Raw genomic sequence first — 20,592 nt, 5'->3', positions numbered from 1 at the left:
GTGTAACGTTGTAATGAAATGAAATTAAATAACTGAGATAACTTGACTAATTAATATTCTATTGCTCATAACACACGCTAACGAAACCTTTTCTATCTTTCAGGTGTATCCAAAGGAACTATGCACATTGCGAGAAGACTACTCATTATTGTTTTTTTTACTGTAAACGTATATTTATAGAGAGAAATTTTAAATAAAGAATGAAATTTCATAAAACCCTTATTGTTGCATTAATAATTTTACATTGGTTGACTGGAGGGAAATAAAATTTTACAGTTGAAATGGAAACTGACAAGGACATTTCTCAAATTTGAGGAATGTTGCTAAGTTAACAGTTTTGGGCCGGATACAAATCAGGATCCGCTTCTTTTTCCAAGATCATGCTGTTGTGGAAACAACCAAATTTATATTTAGCTGTATGTAAATATGTTCATATTTTGAAAATATTGAAATGAAATGTATACCGTATGACAAGTTTCTATAAGCTACAATTACAACACATCGAAAAATCTGAAGTATAAAAAAGGAAAAAATGTGTTTATTGGAAAAATATAAAGTCGCACACAATTTAAATGAAAATATGTATAAAATATAACCATAAATATAAAAAAGTATTAGGAGATTTAAAACTTATTTAAAGAAAATTTACTAATCAATGAGTTTTATTTCTATTACACAATTTTCCTAACGCTTTTTCCGTGCTTGGCTGCACTGTTCAATTAATGTCATGGCGGCTATATACCTAGCTGTCAAACAGAAAAACTTATTAAACGCGATTATCGCCAAATTTGCAAAACTTATCTGAATTTTTGCAACTAAAAATTTAAACACAACCTTTGTGGTTCTGCTAATATTAAACAGCTACAACTTCGACTATTTGCATCCAAAGGGTTATATAGAAGACAAATTTGACTATGCAGTGATTTACCAGTTCAATCGATTGTTTCAGCCAACCACACCTCCCGACCGTGTAACTTATAAAGGGTAGGGTAGGTTGGTGTTATTTCAGAACAAGCAAATCAAAGTATTTTGCTGTAACAACTTTAAAATAAATAAATATACTTCGTTGAATTTGCATCCACTGTTTACGAAAAAACAGAAATGTACAACGGAATTGGTTTAACAACGCCACGCGGCTCCGGCACAAATGGACATGTACAACGGAATTGGGCATTTGTGAGGCCCGGCAAAAAAGACAATTCGAACTATCGTTCTGAAGAAGATATTAAAAAGCTAGATGCCACTTTAAATCGTCCCCCTAACAAGGACATTTTGGATCATGATCGTAAACGTAAAATTGAAGTAAAATGCATAGAATTTGAGGAAATCTTAGAAAAACAAGGGTGAGTTATAATTAAAAGTGCATATATGTATTATAGATATATTTATAAATCCAAAACAGTAACACGTTTTGTTTTTGTACCTCAATAAGTTACACCTAATAAGACGTGGCTTTTAAATACAAAATCATGCCAACAGGAGCACTTTACATATATTAAATATTACTTCATGCTCTCCACCCAGACTAACCCATTGAGTTGTTATTGTATGGTTTACTTTACCCGCTCTCGGCCAAGAGCTATATGTTTCGCTACTGTTCCGACTACATTTATTATTTTTAGTCAAAAGGGGGTGGCAAGTGAACAATAATGATGTTTTTCGCCTGTTTCATACATAATTGTCACGCTTGCTGAGCGAACAAGGTGAAAACCGCTAGTTTGTGCACTCAATCCGCTTAGAAGTATTAAACCCATACAAATCAAGTAATTGGAATTGAGTTGAAATAAAAGTTTATTAAATTAGAAATAAAAACTAAAGTGTATGTGAAAAGTTAGTATTTCTAAATACACAAAAAATAATTTATAAATTGGAAACGTTTTCAATAGCTGACAAAATTGAGCAAGTAGGACACTCGTGAAATTTATCGATCTTTCACAAATAGCTATTAGTAGCTTTTAGCTGTTATTTAATTTTTGTTAAAGATTTGTTATATGTTAGTTACTAAAACTTAATAATTCCTTTATTTTTCTACAAAAAATATTTTTTATAGGCGCACACCGGAGGAAATAAAAACAAAAGTTGATTCTTATCGGCAAAAATTAATGGGACTAGGTAAAAGTGATTTACCAAAGGATGAATTCGGAAGAATAGCGTAAGTAAATTATTTTATAATAAATATTTAGAATGTTCATATAATGTATATATGGGTCAAATTTGTAAATCAATTATAAGTGGAATGTATAAATATGCTGAGCAAAAAAAAAGAAGCGAAGCAAAGCCAGTCTCATATATTTCGTTACTAAAAAAATTTCTAATGTTAGCTATAGTTTAGCAAAGAAGATAACAGTTTTACTCCTTGTATTACATAATTCTGAAATGCGTTATTCATAGAATTTGTTTCACACATAAGTTACAACCCCTACAGCTTCTGCCTTAGAAATTTAAAGATGGAGCAATTTTATAGAGAGATTTGCTCTCAATTCCATATCATTTGTGTATTTACCCACCACCCACCATCACCATACTGAATGGGGCTGCAATTTTTCGAGACAAGTCATCTATACAGATTGCATGAAAGTTTAGTTAAATCAAGTCTTCCAAATGCGATACAACTCAAACGTCGGGAAAATACTATTAAGCCATTTTAAAGTGCAGTATTAAAAAACCAAAAGTTAAAATAACATAAAATTAATATAATTAAACCAATACTAATCGAATGGCTTTTAATATAATAATATTAATAATTCCGGTTAATATACAAAATACGCAATTCAAAACAACGATCGGCGTACAGTTTTTGAATTTTGAGAAAAATCAATAATCAACGCAATAGAATGTGCAATTCACGCATAAAAATGTTACTTTAACATAAATAACATAAAAAAGTAATTGTACAGGCGGTGGCGGTGGGGAATTTTTGAAAAAAATTGTATTCAAAATTTTCTTAAAAAACTTTATTCCCTACCTACTTATACAAAAATCTGTCGGCAACCCCCCACTCAACTTAAAGCGGTGTGCATGCTCAAGCGGACCAAGAACTACGTTAAACTCATAGCAATGTATGTTTTTGGGAGTATGTGCTGGTGCTGCGTTGTAGGAAATAAATGTGGTTCTTCTTCTGCTAAGTGGATTAGCGGATTAACATGAGTTAGAATGAAGTCAGATGTGGTTTGAAAGTGGAGAATGTATTGAAATCGAAAGAAGCAATTTCAAAATGCGTTAAACTTCGTAGCAAAGCAACAAATCACTCAACTAGAGTCTTCCATTTAGTATTTAAGTTAATTAGTTATAAAACGAGTGTCAACAGAGTTAGAATGTTGAAACTATAAGAAGTAAATTTTATAATATTAAAGGAATATTCGAATGTGAATCTAACGGTTAATATGTGCAATATTTAAACGAATATAAATAAATAATGTAAAAGTGATTTGTAATTTAATAGCTATATTTTGAATATTTATAAAAAAATATAACATAACTCTTAAAATAAATTCAAAAATAGATGCATAATCGATTGTCTTCCCAATAATGAATAACTTTTATAAACTATATAAGAGTGTTTCTTAAGACAAATTTACAGACAGAAAAAATCCAACGTCTTCCTTGACAATAATTAACTAGTATGTAATATTAAAAAAAAAGTTTATATACATTTATGAAACATTATAAAAATATAGGCATATTTTTAAATATAAAAAAAATCATGCACCTTTGTATGCATATTGAGAATTAAAGTAGATATAGAAAGTATTTGAGCATATTATATTTACATATATACATATACACTGATATATACAAAATTATGTCTTCCAACTGATGTGTATATCGAAAAAAGTTACGAAATTATGAAATTAAAACGAAAAATGTTGAAGAAAAAATTAAAATAAAATAATAATCCAATGTCATCCATTAATATTCCAATATAAAAAATATATATTTTTATATAGTAATTATTATAATAATATAATAAACCAATTTTAAAACCAAAAAAAGGAAATGTTGCAAAAATTTAAAAAATATATCCAAATATTGTCTTAATATTTATATTATTTCTAAAATACACATAAATACGCATTATGCTTTCGTCAACCATATATGCGGCTCCAGCTTCCGAAGAGCTAACTGCAGATGTGACATTCATAATGCCGAAGCCATCGAAAAAGAGACGAAAGCGACGAAAACGTTGCACCACCACAGCACCAACAATTTCCTCCACAACGTCCACGTCTACCATAACAAGAGAAACCGATAATACACTCTCCGTAGCCACAGTTTCCAGCAGCACCAGCCCCTGCAAGAGCATAGCAACGCGTCGCCGTGCTACCACCAAAGTGCGACGGTACTTCCAACATGACACACGTGAAATTGTCAAAACGATAACAGAGAATGAACTCAACTATGCCGCCGTCGCAAAAAAATTTAAGCCACTTACAATTGCAACGAATAATAAAAATCAAGCACAAAAACAAAAGCGAATTGCCACAAAACAACCGTGGCATAAACAACAGCTGAAAACGACGAAACGTCAAGAGCAAAAGCCGAAAATGTTCTCAAAATATATGGGAAAATCTTCTCCACACTTTTGTTCAACAACAACAACAACAGCTGCCAAATCAACGCACTCGTACTGCAAATGCGCATGTGCTTTTGCCACCGCCGCCGCCACTGCTCATGCAAAATATAAACAACAAAAAAGCAACAATTGTGACAACATGTCATTTGATAACAAAACCAATGTAATGGAACAACAACAAGCTGCGGTAGTTGAATCAGCAATGATTGTCGAAGAGTTATTGCGAAAATTACTCAATGCACAGCACAATAATGCGAACGCGGTCAGCTCCCAGCCACCAATGTTGAATTTATTACAAAACACTGGCATAACTTCCGCCACTGCGCCACGCATGTCACTCCTAGATACGCTAATTGGCGAGCAATTTCAGCAAACGACAAGTCTGTGCCAGCAGCAACTTAGACATGTCGTTAGGTATATAGTTACATATGCTCATACCCACATACATATACACAGTAGTATTAATGATCAAAAATTATATTTCAAAAAATGTTAATCACAAGTTTAATTAATTGCTGTTCCATTCTCTTACAGTGTCCGTGAGACGCATCAAATTGCTGAAGCGCAACAGGAGAAAAACGCCAAACTACGCGAAGCCTTTAACATTTCCGAGTATTTTGTGGAAGGCTCCAGTTTTGATTCGGATCGCAAAGCTAAGGAAGATTTGGCTAAAAGTCTGGCGCTGCAAAAGGAACTGGATGCGCAACGCGAAAGCGCTGCAGCAAGCCGCGACAAGGAAAAGGAGCGCGAGGATAAGCGTCGTTATGCGTTAGTGCGTACGCCATCGCGTGAAAAAGACATTGCCGGTAGTGGCGGCAGCAAAGGTGATAGCGATAATGAAGCACATGAGCATGCTTCCAAATCGGAGAAGAAGAAAAAGAAGAAACGCACGCGCGAGAGGTAAGTTTTATTTCACTCTCTGGAATTTTCTAGTTTTTTCACGGTTCTAAAGTTAGAAAAAAAATAATCTAGAACAGTTCTATATTTATTTTTGTACCCTGAACAGTTTGTATTAAATTTATCCCGAAGTTTGTTAGTAGAAAACATAGGAAACCCTATAAAATAAATATATCATGATCAGCGTGACGAGCTGAGTCGATTACGCGAGCCTAGTCCCTCAGTTTTTGGGTTATCGAACTGAAATTTTGCACACGCTTTTTTCTCAGCACAAAGCTGCTCATTTGTTGGAACCGTCGATATTGGTCAACAATAGGATATGGCTGTCATACAAACTGAACGATCAAAACCAAGTTCCTGTAAGGAAAACTTTTTTATTTGACACCTTATCTTCAAGCAATTTGGCACGAATTATTATTCGAGACAAGGCCACAATCTCCCTAAAAATTGTTCAGATCGGACGACTATAACATATAGCTGCCATACAAACTGATTGATTCAAATCAAGATAACACTCTTTTTATACCCTTTTTTGCCATAAAGAATGCACCTGGGAATGGTATTTTAGCTACGGTGCACCCGAAGTTAACGTTTTTTCTTGTTTTGTTTTCCCAAAGTTGAGGTTAGGGATATACATAACCTTTAAAAATGCCTCCAAAACTTTTTTAAATAATATGTTCACGGTTTTATAAATCACTGACTTAATTTATCTGAATGCAGGTTTTCTTTACAACTTTCTAAATTAAACTATATTTTACTTGCAGTTCTGCCAGCCCCGAACGTAAAAAGGATAAGAAGAAAAAGTCTAAAAAACATAAAAAAGAAAGGTGAGCTTGCTTGTGCCCCCCAACAACATTGTGTATTGTCGACTATATTTATTTTCGTGAATCTGAATGTCACCAACACATTCGATTGCACTCAGTACTTTTAAGTTCCACGAATTTAATATTTTAATTTTTTTATTATTTTTGCTTTTGTTTTTTTTTTTTCTTCTTTCGTTACAAGTAGTTATTTCCATTTTTGTGATGCATAGAAAATCTTCAGTTTTCACAAAAATTATTTAGATTAATTAAGCATAATTTTTCTTATAAGTAACCTAATTTTCTTTGATAAACAAAATGTTAAACAAAATCTTCTTCTTCCTCTCAATTGCTCAACATTTTTTATCTCTCCTTTCTTTATGCCTTTTTGAAATATATAATATCAATTTTCAATGGTAAACAAATAATCATGTACTAAAGGAATTATAATAAAAAAGAAAGAAAAAAGAAAATCAAAGACAACACAAATAAATAATATAATAACACAATAAATAAATAATGGTTTACACCTAATGTATGAATGAACTTAACGTAACAAAAACCATTTAAAAGTGTAGACAGAACAAAAATACGGCAAGATTTAAATAGCCACATAAACTTTTTTATATATATGTATATACTATTATGTACAAGCAAAAAGAGAAGACAAAGCGAAACACTTCTTAAAAAAAACTTAAAACGCGCAAATTAATTGCTTTTGTTTTCTCCAGTGCACAAAATGCAACAATTTTTTAAAGTGTACTATATTTTTTTTTTGTTTTTAATTTTGAAAAATTAAATATTACCGTCAAACACTGACAATACCAGAATATACTAGCATCGTGCATCATCATTTATCATTTGAACACAAAATCATCAGCCGCACCGTTAACCATACAGAACTTTAATTAAGAAACTTAAAGTGTCTCAAATCGAAATGGATTAGTGAATAATGAACTGAATTCACTACATATTCACGCATACAAACGTACGTGTTTTGCCGATTCACATTTAACAAAAACAAAAAATTAAATGAAATAATGAAGTATACAAGTATATGGTAAACAATTAAGTTCGTTTACAAATGTTTCTAATAATTCTGCTTTTTTGGGCAAAACAAAATATTTTGTTCTCAATTAATATAAATTTAATTTTCAATCACAACGGCAAAATGTAAACGTGGGTAAGTAAAAATAAGATGTTGATTATTTTTTCATTTTGTCTTTAGTACCTAACTAGTTAGCCACTACAAAAAAAAAGAGAGATAATTATTAAAAAAAAAACATAACCTCAAATTTATTTATTTTTTATAATAACAGTACGAATTTGTTAACTGCTCATTTTAATTTTTTCTAATGGTATTTATACAAAGGTCGTTTGCCGAAGTCAGGTTTCAAAGTTGGCTTATAACCACTACTACATTTTTAACATACACACACACATCGAAAAATAATTTTTATTAAAGAAATTAAATTAAATCTTAAGTACATCATATTTTATTTACTATTTAGTCTATCATCTTTAATATACATATGTAATTATTTCATTAACATCATACACATACACATGCATACAAAGAAATAAAATTTTGTAGCTCAAGCTGACACACGCAAGATTACTAACACAAAACAATACTGAATAATCTAGTCTACTGAGTTTCAATTAATTATTAACCTCAAATAATAATGAGAATGCTGCAAGCGCTAAGCTCAATATTTTTAATTTGTTTGTGTAAAGACAAGAGTGCAAGAATTAAACCAAATTATTTTCTCATTTTTTCTTTTCCTTAAGACAAACCAATTATGAAGATTTTATAATAAGGTAAACCATTATCGAGATCATCACTCAAGCGTAAAAATTAATTTATTAGCGATACAAATTGTAATTATGCAAAATTTGCGTGGAAGAAAAACAAAAAAAACCAAAAACAAAAAAAAATATTTAACTATAAAACAGAAATATTTAAGTAATATTTTTAAAGACAATTAAAAAAAATAAACAAATATTTGAATAATAGTTTTTGTTTACATTTTTTTGTATTATAAAAATATGTATGTTATTTATAAAGTTTAAAAAATTAATAACATTTTCCAAGTCGCTACTCCATAATTCTGAACACAAAAACATAAACGATTCAATGAAGGCAGGTTCATACATAACCTCATTTATGTTCTAAATACGTCAAAATACTACATTCTCAAGTCTACTTGGCTATGATATTACAATTACATATCAGACTTTCAACATTTTGCAATTCAGCACTTATTCAGCTTATGAAAATGTTAGCTGAATAAAGCGCTGAAAACTAAAATGCGTTAAAACCATGTTTGCAAATCTACTTGGCTATGATATTACAAGTACATATCGGGGCTTTCAACATTTTGCAATTCAGCACTTATTCAGCTTATGAAAATGTTAGCTGAATAAAGCGCTGAAAACTAAAATGCGTTAAAACCATGTTTGCAAATCTACTTGGCTATGATATTACAAATACATATCAGGCTTTCAACATTTTGCTATTCAGCACTTATTCAGCTTATGAAAATGATAGCTGAATAAAGCGCTGACAACGAAAATGCTTGAATATCATGATATGTAGGCGAGATTAACACGTTATTTTAATGTTGTTGTTGTAAATCCAAAAACAAATTGCCTCAAAGATTTACTGTTACAATTTCTGATATTCTATAACTCTAATTCTTTCAAATCGGGTAGTTTTGACATTCATTATTTTAGTTCTTACTGTAGCAGAGCCACTTTGGAAATAGATTTATAAACTATGAGACGTCGTAAACTCCTTTTATATTTGCGAAAATTCAGAAAGAATATTCAAATGGCAATTTCACAAAATATTAAACATATTTGAGAATGATCTTACATACAAATTGAACACTGTAGATCTATGTATTTCCATTATGTCACAACGATCCTGTGCTTATTGCGTCACTATTCACTTGATGTTGTGATATCCGCAAAAATCACCTAAACATTAACTAAATCACTACATACCAATTTCTCAACAAGGACGATTTCTTCACTACTACATACAATATCATCTATTTTTTTTTTACAAAAAGTTATACTCAAAACTGAAATATCCACGAACAAGAAAATCCTAACCAACAAATTAATGCTGAAATAAATCTGTTTTCAGCGAATTTCCATGAAAAATATGAAAAAATTTCGGTCCAACTGAAAATATATAAATATATTGTTAATTCAAACTCAAATTTAATTAAAGATTTAAATTCGTTTCCGAATATATGCTTGAACTAACGTATACCCCGCACTTCTCCATTGCAGTAAGTCGAAGAAGAAGAAATCGAGAAAGCGTAAAGCCAGCGAGTCCGACAGCGGCGATTCCGATCATGGCTCTGACAACGAGAAACCCAGCAGCGATTCGGAGTATGAGCAGAAGAAGCAACGCAAGCGCGCCAAGAAGGACAAGGTAAGCGCGCAAAAATGCAAACAAATGCGAGTTTAAATAGCAATTTGTCCATATTATAACCATATTTAACCACCTACGACACTTTGTATAGTTTTTGCGCAGTTTGCGAAGCCAAAAGTGGACAATAATTGTTACTAAACGTATATAAAGTTTCTTTCCTAAACAATATAATAATATTCAAACATTTATTTTATATATAATAATGGTATATATACATATGTATTTATTGTAAATCGCATGCACTCTAAAATTCTATGATTCTAATTCATTTGAATTTTTAAAATTTCCATTCTTCCAAACTACAAACAAACAATTAAACGAACGCAATTTTTCTCTTGCTTATTTTTTCCTACGATATCTGAAATAACAACAAAAATACATACATACGTTATAAAAGAATGAAAAGCTATAATCAAAAAAGTCACTATTATTATAACCTATAATCTAGATAATAGCAAAGAAACAAGAAACAAAATCTAAAAAAAAATCTTGCGCATTAAAAAGGTAAACGTTTGTCATTGCTTCATAACCGTTTGCTTTTTTTCATGAGTAATTTTAATTTTTCATTTGTTATACATTTTTGTTGTTGTATTTTTAAAATAAATGGCATCTATATTATTTAAATTGCACATACATACATTAGTACTTAGCACACCTCAAACCCATTTGTAGACTTAGTAATGAATAGTTTGTTTGTAGCGTAAGTTTTGTCATAAATAAATTTGGAGAGACCTCAGGCAATATTTACACAGATTTGTGGGAAAATTAATTGATTCATTTTTGTTTTTTTTTTTATCTAAAAAGCGTCATTGATCAGCTTCATTAAAGTTTTGAGTTTTTTGCTGTATTGGGTCGTTCACTTAGTATTTTCGTTTGATGACAACAGCTGATATTATTGAATTTTTTCGCAGCCAACTTCACACTTAAGCGCTTTACCGTTAGATATTTGAACAGCTGATATACTAAGGGGTGTTTGTAAAAAATGTTTTTACATTTTTAGTATCAAAAATTGCTATATAAAAATGCAATTCAAGCAAGGCAAAAATTATGTGCCGTGTTCTGGGAAGAAGTGTTGGCCGAATACAAATGCCCATAAAATAAAGTCGTTGATCGCTGCAAATCGTCGAATAACAACTCGAGAAATTGTTGAAAGATTAAATTTGTCTAAAGCGAACGGATCTAGGATTTACACCTTCATATTATTACTTTTTTCGGTTTCTGCAAATTTTTTGGCTGGGGAAAACCTTCACTTCAAATCAATTTGCCAAAAACCATTTGGACCAGTTTTCTGCCTGCGAGGATCAAAAATTGTAAGAGCTTGGAATCAAAAATTTTATGACCGTGGTATCAATCTCTTGCCCGAAGGATGGCAAATAGTATTGCATCAAAATGGAAAATAATAATTTCCAATAATGAACCGAAAACGGAAAAACTAATAGTCACTAAACCCGACCTCAGTCTTTTTTCAGGTCATTATGTCATTATGTGTTGACGTGCTTGTATAGGAAGCTTATCTTGAAAGAAACTGACCTTTATTTTTGTCTCAGGACCCTATTTAGAAGGCGTACATATGTGAATTTTTTTGTCAGTCCGGGTCAAATTTGATCAGTTCCAATATGTGGGATTTATGCTTTTGGAATAGTAACTTCAACTCCTTTTGCTTACAGGTTGTAGAACAATTGTGTAAAGAAAATATTGGAAGGTCTTAATTCACACTGAACTTATAGGAAAAAAAAATTATCTTGAAAGAAGCTAACCTTAATTTTTTTTCGGAAGCCTATTTTGAATTTTTTTTCGTTTATTAGTAGTAAATTAATATTCATGAAATATTTCTATTTTACTCATCTATATGTATCTATACTATGGTCATCATTAACACACTTTTATGTTGTGCCCTTTAGTTGACTACTTAAAATTATAAACCATGTAAATACAATAAATAAAAAAATTTGCATTTCCTCCTTTCTAGTTTTGTACACACACACTTGAACATAACGAACTTATTATTAAGAAAAACAAAAAAAAAAAAAGAAATTTAAAATTTTTATTTATTAAAAACCCTTGGCGCTTCATTGAATAGGATAGCTTTCGCAAGGCTCTCTTGTAGTTTTGTAAGTACTTTTATTTAGAACGTTTTGTTGTCCTAATAAAAACTAGCATAGAAAACTAAATATTAATATGATATGAAAAAACTATTAGCTATACGCTAATAAGACTAAATATTATTTAAAAAGTGAACTCAGGCAGCAAGCAGGCAAGACATTGCGTTACTGCACGTTAATGAAAGAAAAAAAAAAACAAAAACACAATTTCTACAAATATGCTCTTAGATTCATACTAAACTACCAAAGCACATCATCCAAAAAAACATAAAATACATTTGTTCTGCGTGCGACCTTTTCAAACCAAAAAATAAAAAAAAAAAATATTTTTAAGAAAGAATTTTGAATAACTTAGTTTTAAGCTCAATAGTTGCATTCAGATAAATATCTAGAAATATAACAAACTTTAAGCATAAGCTGCGTAACACTAGCGCAAATCTACAAGAAATATCCCGCCTAATGGCTATTCCGTATTCTCATTTATGCAGAAAAAACGCGATAAGAAGAAGAAAAAGGAACGCAACAGTTCGGTGGAGAAATCGCGCTCAAGGTGAGCACCTCTACACTTTTATAGCAGCAATTCATAAATAATATTTGATTTCTGCACTTACAGATCTCCTGAACGTAACGGCCGGAGTGAGCGTAAGCGTTCAGAAGAGAGATCATCGAAGAGAGGCGGCGATCGCAGTACAACACGGCATAGATCAAAATCTGTCACAAAAAGAACACGCGAACGCCATTCAGCGGAAAGAAATGTGAGGAATGAGCGAAAACGTTCCGAAGAGCGTTCTAGGAAGCGAAGCGAACGGAAATCTCCGCGTAATGCATCCAAATCGTCGACCAGAAATCCCTTCCGTAGTCGTTCACGTGAACGTGCAGCAGCAGCAGCAACAACAACAACACGACGTACGCCACAAAAAACGCAACGTCGCAATTCGTCAGCGGAAAGTCGCAGCAGAGATCATTCCAGAGAGCGAGTACGCGATAATGAGCGTCGTAGCCGACGTGAACGCAATGATCATTCGCGTGAGCGTCGTAAGGAAGTGTCTGTGGAACGCAATGCGCGTGATAGTAAACGTGATGTGTCACGTTCAGTATCACGTGATAGGCGTAGGCAGAATACCCCACGACCGAAACATCTACGGACACGCACTCGTTCGCGTTCCAAATCATCGCATCGCAATAATCGTAGGCGCTCTACTTCCTCTCCCGCGGCTGATAAATTGCGCAAGCGTACTATAACACCAACGGTGCCGCCACCAAAGAGTGCTGCCGCTGACTCTGTTTCACCTACACGTTCCGATTCCGTCACCCGTAAAAATCCCTTCAATCCATTCAAAGTAGATGTGTCGTCTTTAGCCGGGCCTGCGTCGGCGAGTGAGGCGAAACCAATGGCGAATCCATTTAAAAATGTCACTGAAGCCGTAAAATTAACGAAGATGCCGAGTCGCACTCGTTCCCCATCTGCGGCAAGCAACGGTCCCAACCGTACTGGTGAGGGACGTTCGCGTTCGAATAAAGATATAAATCGTGCCAGTCGTGGTCGTTCGCCCGTTAAGGAAGAACGAGCATCTTCGGTGCGTTCAACACATTCAAGTCGGGAAGCTCGTGTAGCTAAAAATGAAAAACCATTTAACAGAGAACACTCTAGCGAACGCAAAAGAACACCTGAGCTACGACGTTCGCCAGCACGACGTGAACGTGAGTTGAAAAGAGATAAAGAACATTCACGTGAGCGTAGAAATTCTTCGTCACGAAATCGGCGCTCGCGGTCACACAATATTCAGCTAACTAAACGACGCGAACGATCGCATAGTAGCGATCGATCTGCATCGCGTGCTGACCACGAGGCCGACAGACGTAGAAGAAGCTCTCGAGAACGGCGTAGAACACCCGAATCGCTATCGGTGGAACAACGTTCCCGTCGTGAATTGAAAGAAAGAGAAAGATCACGGGAACGTCGTGTCTCACGTGAAAAACGAGCTGAACAACGAAGATCTGAAGATCGTCGTGGACGTTCATCCAAGAAAATAACACCACCACCACAACGTCGTCGTACAAGATCACGTTCCCCTAAAGCAACGTCAAGAAATCGAGATGCTACGTCCCCCACAATCACAAAATCACGTTCATCACGTGAGCAGAGTACGTCGTCTAGAAGGCGCGTCGAAGCTGAAAAGGCAAGTGCACCACGCTCGCAATCGCGCAACTCGTCAGAACTCAGCTACTCACCGGCACGTCGTAATCCGGAACGTTATCGCGACATACTCGAAGCAGCCGATAACAAAAGGGTGAAAGAAAAAGCGGTATCACCAGAACGTGAGACAAAGAAACGCAATACCGACACTGAAACAGCGTCACATGACACACGTAAAATGCGCAAAATGCCCGAAGAGACCGCAAACAACGAGCGGGATGGCCGCGAGCATGGTGGGCGCATCAGAGAACATGCTAACAGTGACAGCGGTCGCGCACTTGATCGAGATCTGGAACGCGAACGCGAACGTGATGCTCAACGTAACGCCGATCGAAATGAGCGTCCGCGTAGCAAAGAAAAGCGCAGCAGGGAGCGCAAACGTGAGCGTGAAACTCGCGATTCTTCAAGCACGAAGCGTGGCAAACCCATATCAGGGCCCGTAGTACGCTTACAAGGTCAGAGTGAGGACGAAAACGAAACAGATGAGCGCCCGGAAAAGGTAGCCGCTGCGCTCGATGAATTCCAAGAAACCAAACGTGGACGTGAACTGAAAGACTTGGAAATGCTGGAACAGCTTAAAACGGACATAGCCGCCAAAGCAAAAGAGAAGTTGAAGACAATTGAGAAATTGGCCATTGGCGGAGGAAGCATGAGTAATGAAGTAAGTGAAAACAATAACAATGAACAACAACGCTACAAGCGCGGTGGCATGCGAAATTCGTTGAACGAGTTTCTAGCGGCCAACAATGTAGCGGCCGCCGTTGTTGCTGTATCAACGAACTCTAATAGAAATAACAACAGTAATAGTAATCATACAAATAATAGCAACAATAATAACAGTAGCAATATTAGTACTAACAGTAGCCATACCGTAACACAAGCAACCAAGGAAGCCGAAGGTAGTGGCAATAAGACGCCGCCATTGGCTGCGATTTATCCCCAACCATTGGAAGTCCAAATGGCAAATGATAATCAAGCTAAAACCGAAGTACCAAATAATGCAATATTAGAAAGTGATAAGGAAAAGGATACGGTAAAAGTGCAAACACAAGAACAACAAAAGGACAATACGCCGCAGACCGATTGCAAGGCCGTCACTGCAGCAAATGGTCAGGCGGCAAAGAGTCCAATATTAGCAAATCGAAATGAAAACACCACGCATATAGTAAATGTGCGAAGTATACCGACAACAATGGGTCGTCAGCAAATACCATTGCGTCGTGGAGCACGTCGTACAACGCCGCCACCATTGATCTTACATCCGCGGAAATCGCATCACAGGGTAAAAATCAATACACCCAGCGGTGGTGTCGCACTCATTAATGCGCCTCCCATGACTGGCGGTCCTCCCACTAATTACACGCATTACGGCGGTGGCGGCGGCGGCGGGCCCAACACACCAGCCAATGCCGCCGGTGCTGGCGGTGGTGTTTATGCGCGTCAAATGTCTGGCCGTGTTAATCATCATCACCACCACAACAATCCGCCATTAATCGCGCATGCGCCGCATACCTTCAATCCGTTGCTAAGTAAACATTATAACAGCGGTCTCAACAGCTTAAACAATAACACAATGCTAATTAGTCGACGTGAGCATCATCATCGCTGTGCGATGGGTTTAAATGCTAACGTTAATGCTCAACTCACTTCAATTAATTATACTAATAACAGCTTACTACTAACACCAAATAACAGTCATCATCACGCACACCACCATCATTCGCACCAACATCCGCACAGCGCCAATGCCACAACGGTACTAAGCGATCAACTGTTGATCGCCGCCTCGTTGGCCGCCGTGTCGGGCAGTGGTGGCGGTGGTGGTGGCAGCGGTGTTGGCGGCATCGGTGGTCATCACGCGCGTGGTCACCATCATGATATAGGCAGTGGCGCGAACCATCATCACGGCTATAATACGGCGGCAGTAGCCGCTGCTGCTGCTTCTAGTTTAAGTTATCATCACCACCATCATCACCACCAACATTCGAATAAACCGAAAATTATAATAAAGCCTTTTAAAATTAACGATCCACAGCCTCTGGTAGCGGCTCTAGCCGACAGTACGCTCGTCGATACAATTGTCTCGAAAGTGTCCACAGCCACAGTGGCCGCAGCTGAGAGTGCCGCACGCCGCAGTCGCAGTCGTTCAAGACGCAGTCGCAGCCGTAGCCGTAGCCGACCACGACGTGAAGCAGGTGGCGGTGGCGAACGGAGCGGCGGAGGAACCAGCCGTCGGCATTCCAATAGCCGATCACGTTCATCGTAAGTAACACAATTCGAACTCTGCGCATGTCGATTTACATATGCGAATATTAATGGTATTTGTATTTGTGTTTTATAGGCATTATTCGTCGTCGAGTAGTCGCAGCCATAGCCGTACACGTAGTCGTAGCCATCGCAGTTCACGTTCTCGCTCACATTCACACTCTTCGCATTCGAGCTGTTCGACGCGTAGTAGTTCACATAGCTCATCAAGGTAGGCGAAACATTGAAAGAAACCCATATGTGTATATCATCTGATCAATTATGATTCGGACTGGTAAAAGAAGGTAAATATCAACTAAACTTGATACAAATCTTCAACGCCATCCAAATAGGCTGTTGAGCCAATACAAGCTTGCTCTTGCTCATTCCAATTCTTCATACATTTGTTATACGCCACGTTTAGGCTGGCCCTCAGTGTCTTTTTATTACAGCTCATCTTTGAAGCACCATTCATTAGATTGTTGCATAGTTAACCTACTTCTCCGTTTCCTTTAATGTTCGTTTGATGACTACGTTGTCAAGTATTTCTTCTGCAACATTTTAACTGATTCCGTAGCCGTAATTCCACTAGACGCACAAAAATTTCAAACTCATTGTTAATTTTTTATAATAAAAATCACCATATGAACTTTTTGCATCGTAAACAAACAGCTGTCAAACGCACACTGATTTGTGGACTCACGAAATTTAAAAGCCCTATCAACGTAGGAGGCAATTTTTTAACAATACGGCTTGCGGGCGCTTTAAACGGGCCCCAGTCCAGAATCATCAGTTAAAATTTATATCTTTTTAAATAAAAAAATTTGTATGTTTTTTATACTAATATGACGCTATACAAATTTTTTTTCTAGCTCTGGCAGTTCCGGTTCCTCCCGTACGGGTTCACGTTCACCATCAATTCCCCGAAGGCGTGGATCTCCCAGTTTTCTCGATCGTCGCCGCATAACAAGGTGCATAACCTCAAAAACTCGCTTATAATTTCACTTTTATTATAGATCTTCCTTTTGTCTTGCATATTTATTTATTAACTCATATTATTATTATATATATTATTTATTATTATTATTATTACATTATATATATAATTTTTATTATTATTACTGTAATTGTTTTTATTACATATTTTGTATATAATTTCTTTTTATTTTCATTTGTAGCAGAGGACGCGAACCAACTCGCGAGCGCCGCAGTCGTTAGGCTTGGCTGCATATACATATATATAAATAAACATATATATTTAAACACTGCATTATTATTTCACTTGTTCATTCATTATTTCAATTAGTTCAGTTAATTTGGTTTCAATTTCTATTTAGATATTGATTGCCTGAGTTTGCTGTTGATTTGAATAATGGAAGCAAGAGTACAGTGCATTTTCCAAAAGTAATGTCCATCCTAGCAAATTCCGAATCAAGTTGTGTCCTATATCCTATGAACATTTAAGCTATTCCATCAATGTGTTAACTGTTTACTCACCTCCATCTACATATATATAGTATATAGTAGTTTTGGACTTTTATTTGATTTTGTACACTTGTCTTGTCATTATAATGTTTTGTACTTTCACGCAATATTACTTAATGGAATTTTTAAAATCATATAGTTTCCTTCCTCTCACTATGCTTTCACCTATGCTATTCATAAATAAAGATATGTAATTTTAAATTTTATTTTGTAAATGCGATGTGTTCATTAAAGTGAAACTTTTTCATTTTGTGTACTGAAATTTCTCATCAAGCAAATGTAAGTTCGTTTTTTATTATGTAATTTAATAGCATTTTTTGGTAAGTTTTTTCTATGGCGCTTGTGATTTAATTTAATATTGTTCATTTTAATTTAATCCATATTTATTTTCTTTAGATAATTGAACTTTAAGTCCCTAAATTATAACATTTGATTTTGGTAAGTTTAATTTCATTCGTTGATTGATTTTTATTTCATTCCAACAACATTGTACAACATTGTTATTGTTATATTAACGCTAGGCATTTCTCTCAATTCATTTAGCGCCCGCAAGCGTCCGATCCCGTATCATCGGAAAACACCATCGGATGCATCCAGCTACTGTTCGAGCTGCTACAGTCGCGACAGTTCACCACATTCACCTTCGCGTTCACCAACGCCGCACAGCCGTAGTCCGTCGGCGGCATTTTGAGGTTTAAAGAAAAAACTTTTTAAAGTTTTGCAAAACATTACATAAGAGCGCGATTCTCCCGGCGCGCATAACTGCAAACACAATGGTGTGTTTTAAAGCTGAAAACATGAAAAAGTGCAAGGCTCTAAGCACGAGTATTATTTCTAGTCCTATGCAATCATTCTAGTCCTGCTATTTTTAAGATTTAGCGCCTATATATACGTTAATAGAAATGAAAACGCTACTAGTCAAGTACGTATTTTAAAAATAAAACGCTTTGTTATTTTTTAAAAGAAATTTCGTTGATTCCACTGATATTTCAAGCGCTTATACAACTCTTTATTATAATTGCAATAACTTAAATAAATACGTATACAAAATTAAGTTTTAAATAATGTAAACTAATTATAATTTAGCAATAAGTCCATCTAATGTATATGATGTAAGAAAAAATATAATATTGAAAGATATATAAATATTTGTTGCGAAAGCCTTTTGTCGTTATTTTTGTACTGCAAGTATTTCTGGAGTTCTCTAAATTATAGAAAGCCTGCAACTGACTAGTTATACACCAATTTCAAAACTAGTAAGAAGGAGGTCGAAATTTTCCATAGGTCTGTGAAACTATTGGCTGATTCACAGAGAACTTTTGCTCCGCCTAACGTCAAAGCTTTGACAGAAAAGTTTGTTGTACTCTTTTGTAGAAATACATTCATATAAAAAGTTTCGAGGCGAAGCCAAGCAAAATTTTGGACAAATCTCATATTTTTACGCAATTCTAAGCAACAGTCGACACTTTTAATTGAGAGAAACAGTTAAAGCAAAGCGTTCATTCTGGCATAGGCTTGGCTTACTTCGCTTTGTTGTTAAAGCAAAGCGAGAAAAGTTGGATGTGAATTGACCATAATATTTTAGTATTCGCTTATGTATGTTTATAGTTACCCTGAAAAAGAAACTATGCGGTAACAGTTCATTGTGGCATAAGTTTTTTTCATATAATTAAGAAAAAAAAGTTAACTTCGGTTGCATCCAAGCTATAATACTTTTCACAAATATTCACTCAAGAACTTGATTTTTAACGGTTAGGTTAGGTGATCCGATAGGAACAATTACTTCGGAGACTGCACCGTTGCCTTGGACGTTATGATAAATTAGTTGAAGATATCTTGTCAAATGAAAAAATTTTCAATACAAACACTTGATTTTAATGGTTCATTGTGTATGGTATATTGTATGTATGGCATTTTTTCGAAATTTAATTCTGCATTTGCATTCTATTTTTGATATAGGATTATACTATTTTATTAAATCAATGCTAATACAGTTGAACTTCCATAATTCGAACCACTATAACTCGAAGTTCTCCGTAACTCAAACTCTTGAATTGACAATGGAAGTCAAATTTCATACAAATTTCCTTCCATATGGATTATGGTGTTACGAGTTAGGGAACAACTCGTATTGTATTGTAAAGGGTGATTTTTTAAGAGCTTGATAACTTTTTTTTAAAAAAAAACGCATAAAATTTGCAAAATCTCATCGGTTCTTTATTTGAAACGTTAGATTGGTTCATGACATTTACTTTTTTAAGATAATTTCATTTAAATGTTGACCGCGGCTGCGTCTTAGGTGGTCCATTCGGAAAGTCCAATTTTGGGCAACTTTTTCGAGCATTTCGGCCGGAATAGCCCGAATTTCTTCGGAAATGTTGTCTTCCAAAGCTGGAATAGTTGCTGGCTTATTTCTGTAGACTTTAGACTTGACGTAGCCCCACAAAAAATAGTCTAAAGGCGTTAAATCGCATGATCTTGGTGGCCAACTTACGGGTCCATTTCTTGAGATGAATTGTTGTCCGAAGTTTTCCCTCAAAATGGCCATAGAATCGCGAGCTGTGTGGCATGTAGCGTCATCTTGTTGAAACCACATGTCAACCAAGTTCAGTTCTTCCATTTTTGGCAACAAAAAGTTTGTTAGCATCGAACGATAGCGATCGCCATTCACCGTAACGTTGCGTCCAACAGCATCTTTGAAAAAATACGGTCCAATGATTCCACCAGCGTACAAACCACACCAAACAGTGCATTTTTCGGGATGCATGGGCAGTTCTTGAACGGCTTCTGGTTGCTCTTCACCCCAAATGCGGCAATTTTCCTTATTTACGTAGCCATTCAACCAG

General features: G+C 35.1%; 1 protein-coding gene across 16 annotated transcripts; it reads left to right on the top strand.

Moving 5' to 3' along the window:
* Positions 1 to 739: 739 nt before the first annotated feature.
* LOC105224417 (serine/arginine repetitive matrix protein 2) lies at positions 740 to 18,892 on the top strand. 16 transcript variants are annotated; one of them, XM_029549478.2, is made up of 11 exons: positions 740 to 1,343; positions 2,051 to 2,152; positions 5,108 to 5,473; positions 6,235 to 6,297; positions 8,062 to 8,091; positions 9,574 to 9,718; positions 12,309 to 12,370; positions 12,434 to 16,279; positions 16,359 to 16,493; positions 17,134 to 17,232; positions 18,290 to 18,892. In XM_029549478.2, the coding sequence occupies exons 1-11, from the start codon at positions 1,102 to 1,104 to the stop codon at positions 18,435 to 18,437; spliced, it is 5,238 nt and encodes a 1,745-aa protein (XP_029405338.2). In that variant the 5' UTR covers positions 740 to 1,101; the 3' UTR covers positions 18,438 to 18,892. The 16 variants fall into 16 exon arrangements, with proteins under 16 accessions (XP_029405338.2, XP_029405337.2, XP_019845160.2 ...); XM_029549477.2 differs by lacking the exons at positions 8,062 to 8,091; positions 18,290 to 18,892 and adding an exon at positions 17,440 to 17,961 and having other exon boundaries at positions 12,434 to 14,678; positions 16,053 to 16,279; XM_011202489.4 differs by lacking the exon at positions 8,062 to 8,091 and having other exon boundaries at positions 741 to 1,343; positions 12,434 to 14,678; positions 16,053 to 16,279.
* Positions 18,893 to 20,592: the final 1,700 nt, after the last annotated feature.

The sequence above is a fragment of the Bactrocera dorsalis genome, chromosome 5 (assembly GCF_023373825.1).
Source record: "Bactrocera dorsalis isolate Fly_Bdor chromosome 5, ASM2337382v1, whole genome shotgun sequence".
Classification (NCBI taxonomy): Eukaryota; Metazoa; Arthropoda; class Insecta; order Diptera; family Tephritidae; genus Bactrocera; species Bactrocera dorsalis.
The sequence above is the reverse complement of the archived record's forward strand: the minus strand, read 5'-3'. Positions and strand labels throughout refer to the sequence as shown.

Excerpts from the sequence above, each read along its gene's own strand:
- LOC105224417 (XM_049459053.1), top strand. The coding sequence starts at position 4,077 with ATGCTTTCGTCAACCATATATGCGGCTCCAGCTTCCGAAGAGCTAACT. Across the intron at positions 8,092-9,573 it reads TATGAAGATTTTATAATAAG|TAAGTCGAAGAAGAAGAAAT; the intron begins GTAAACCATTAT and ends TCTCCATTGCAG. Across the intron at positions 16,280-16,358 it reads AATAGCCGATCACGTTCATC|GCATTATTCGTCGTCGAGTA; the intron begins GTAAGTAACACA and ends TGTGTTTTATAG.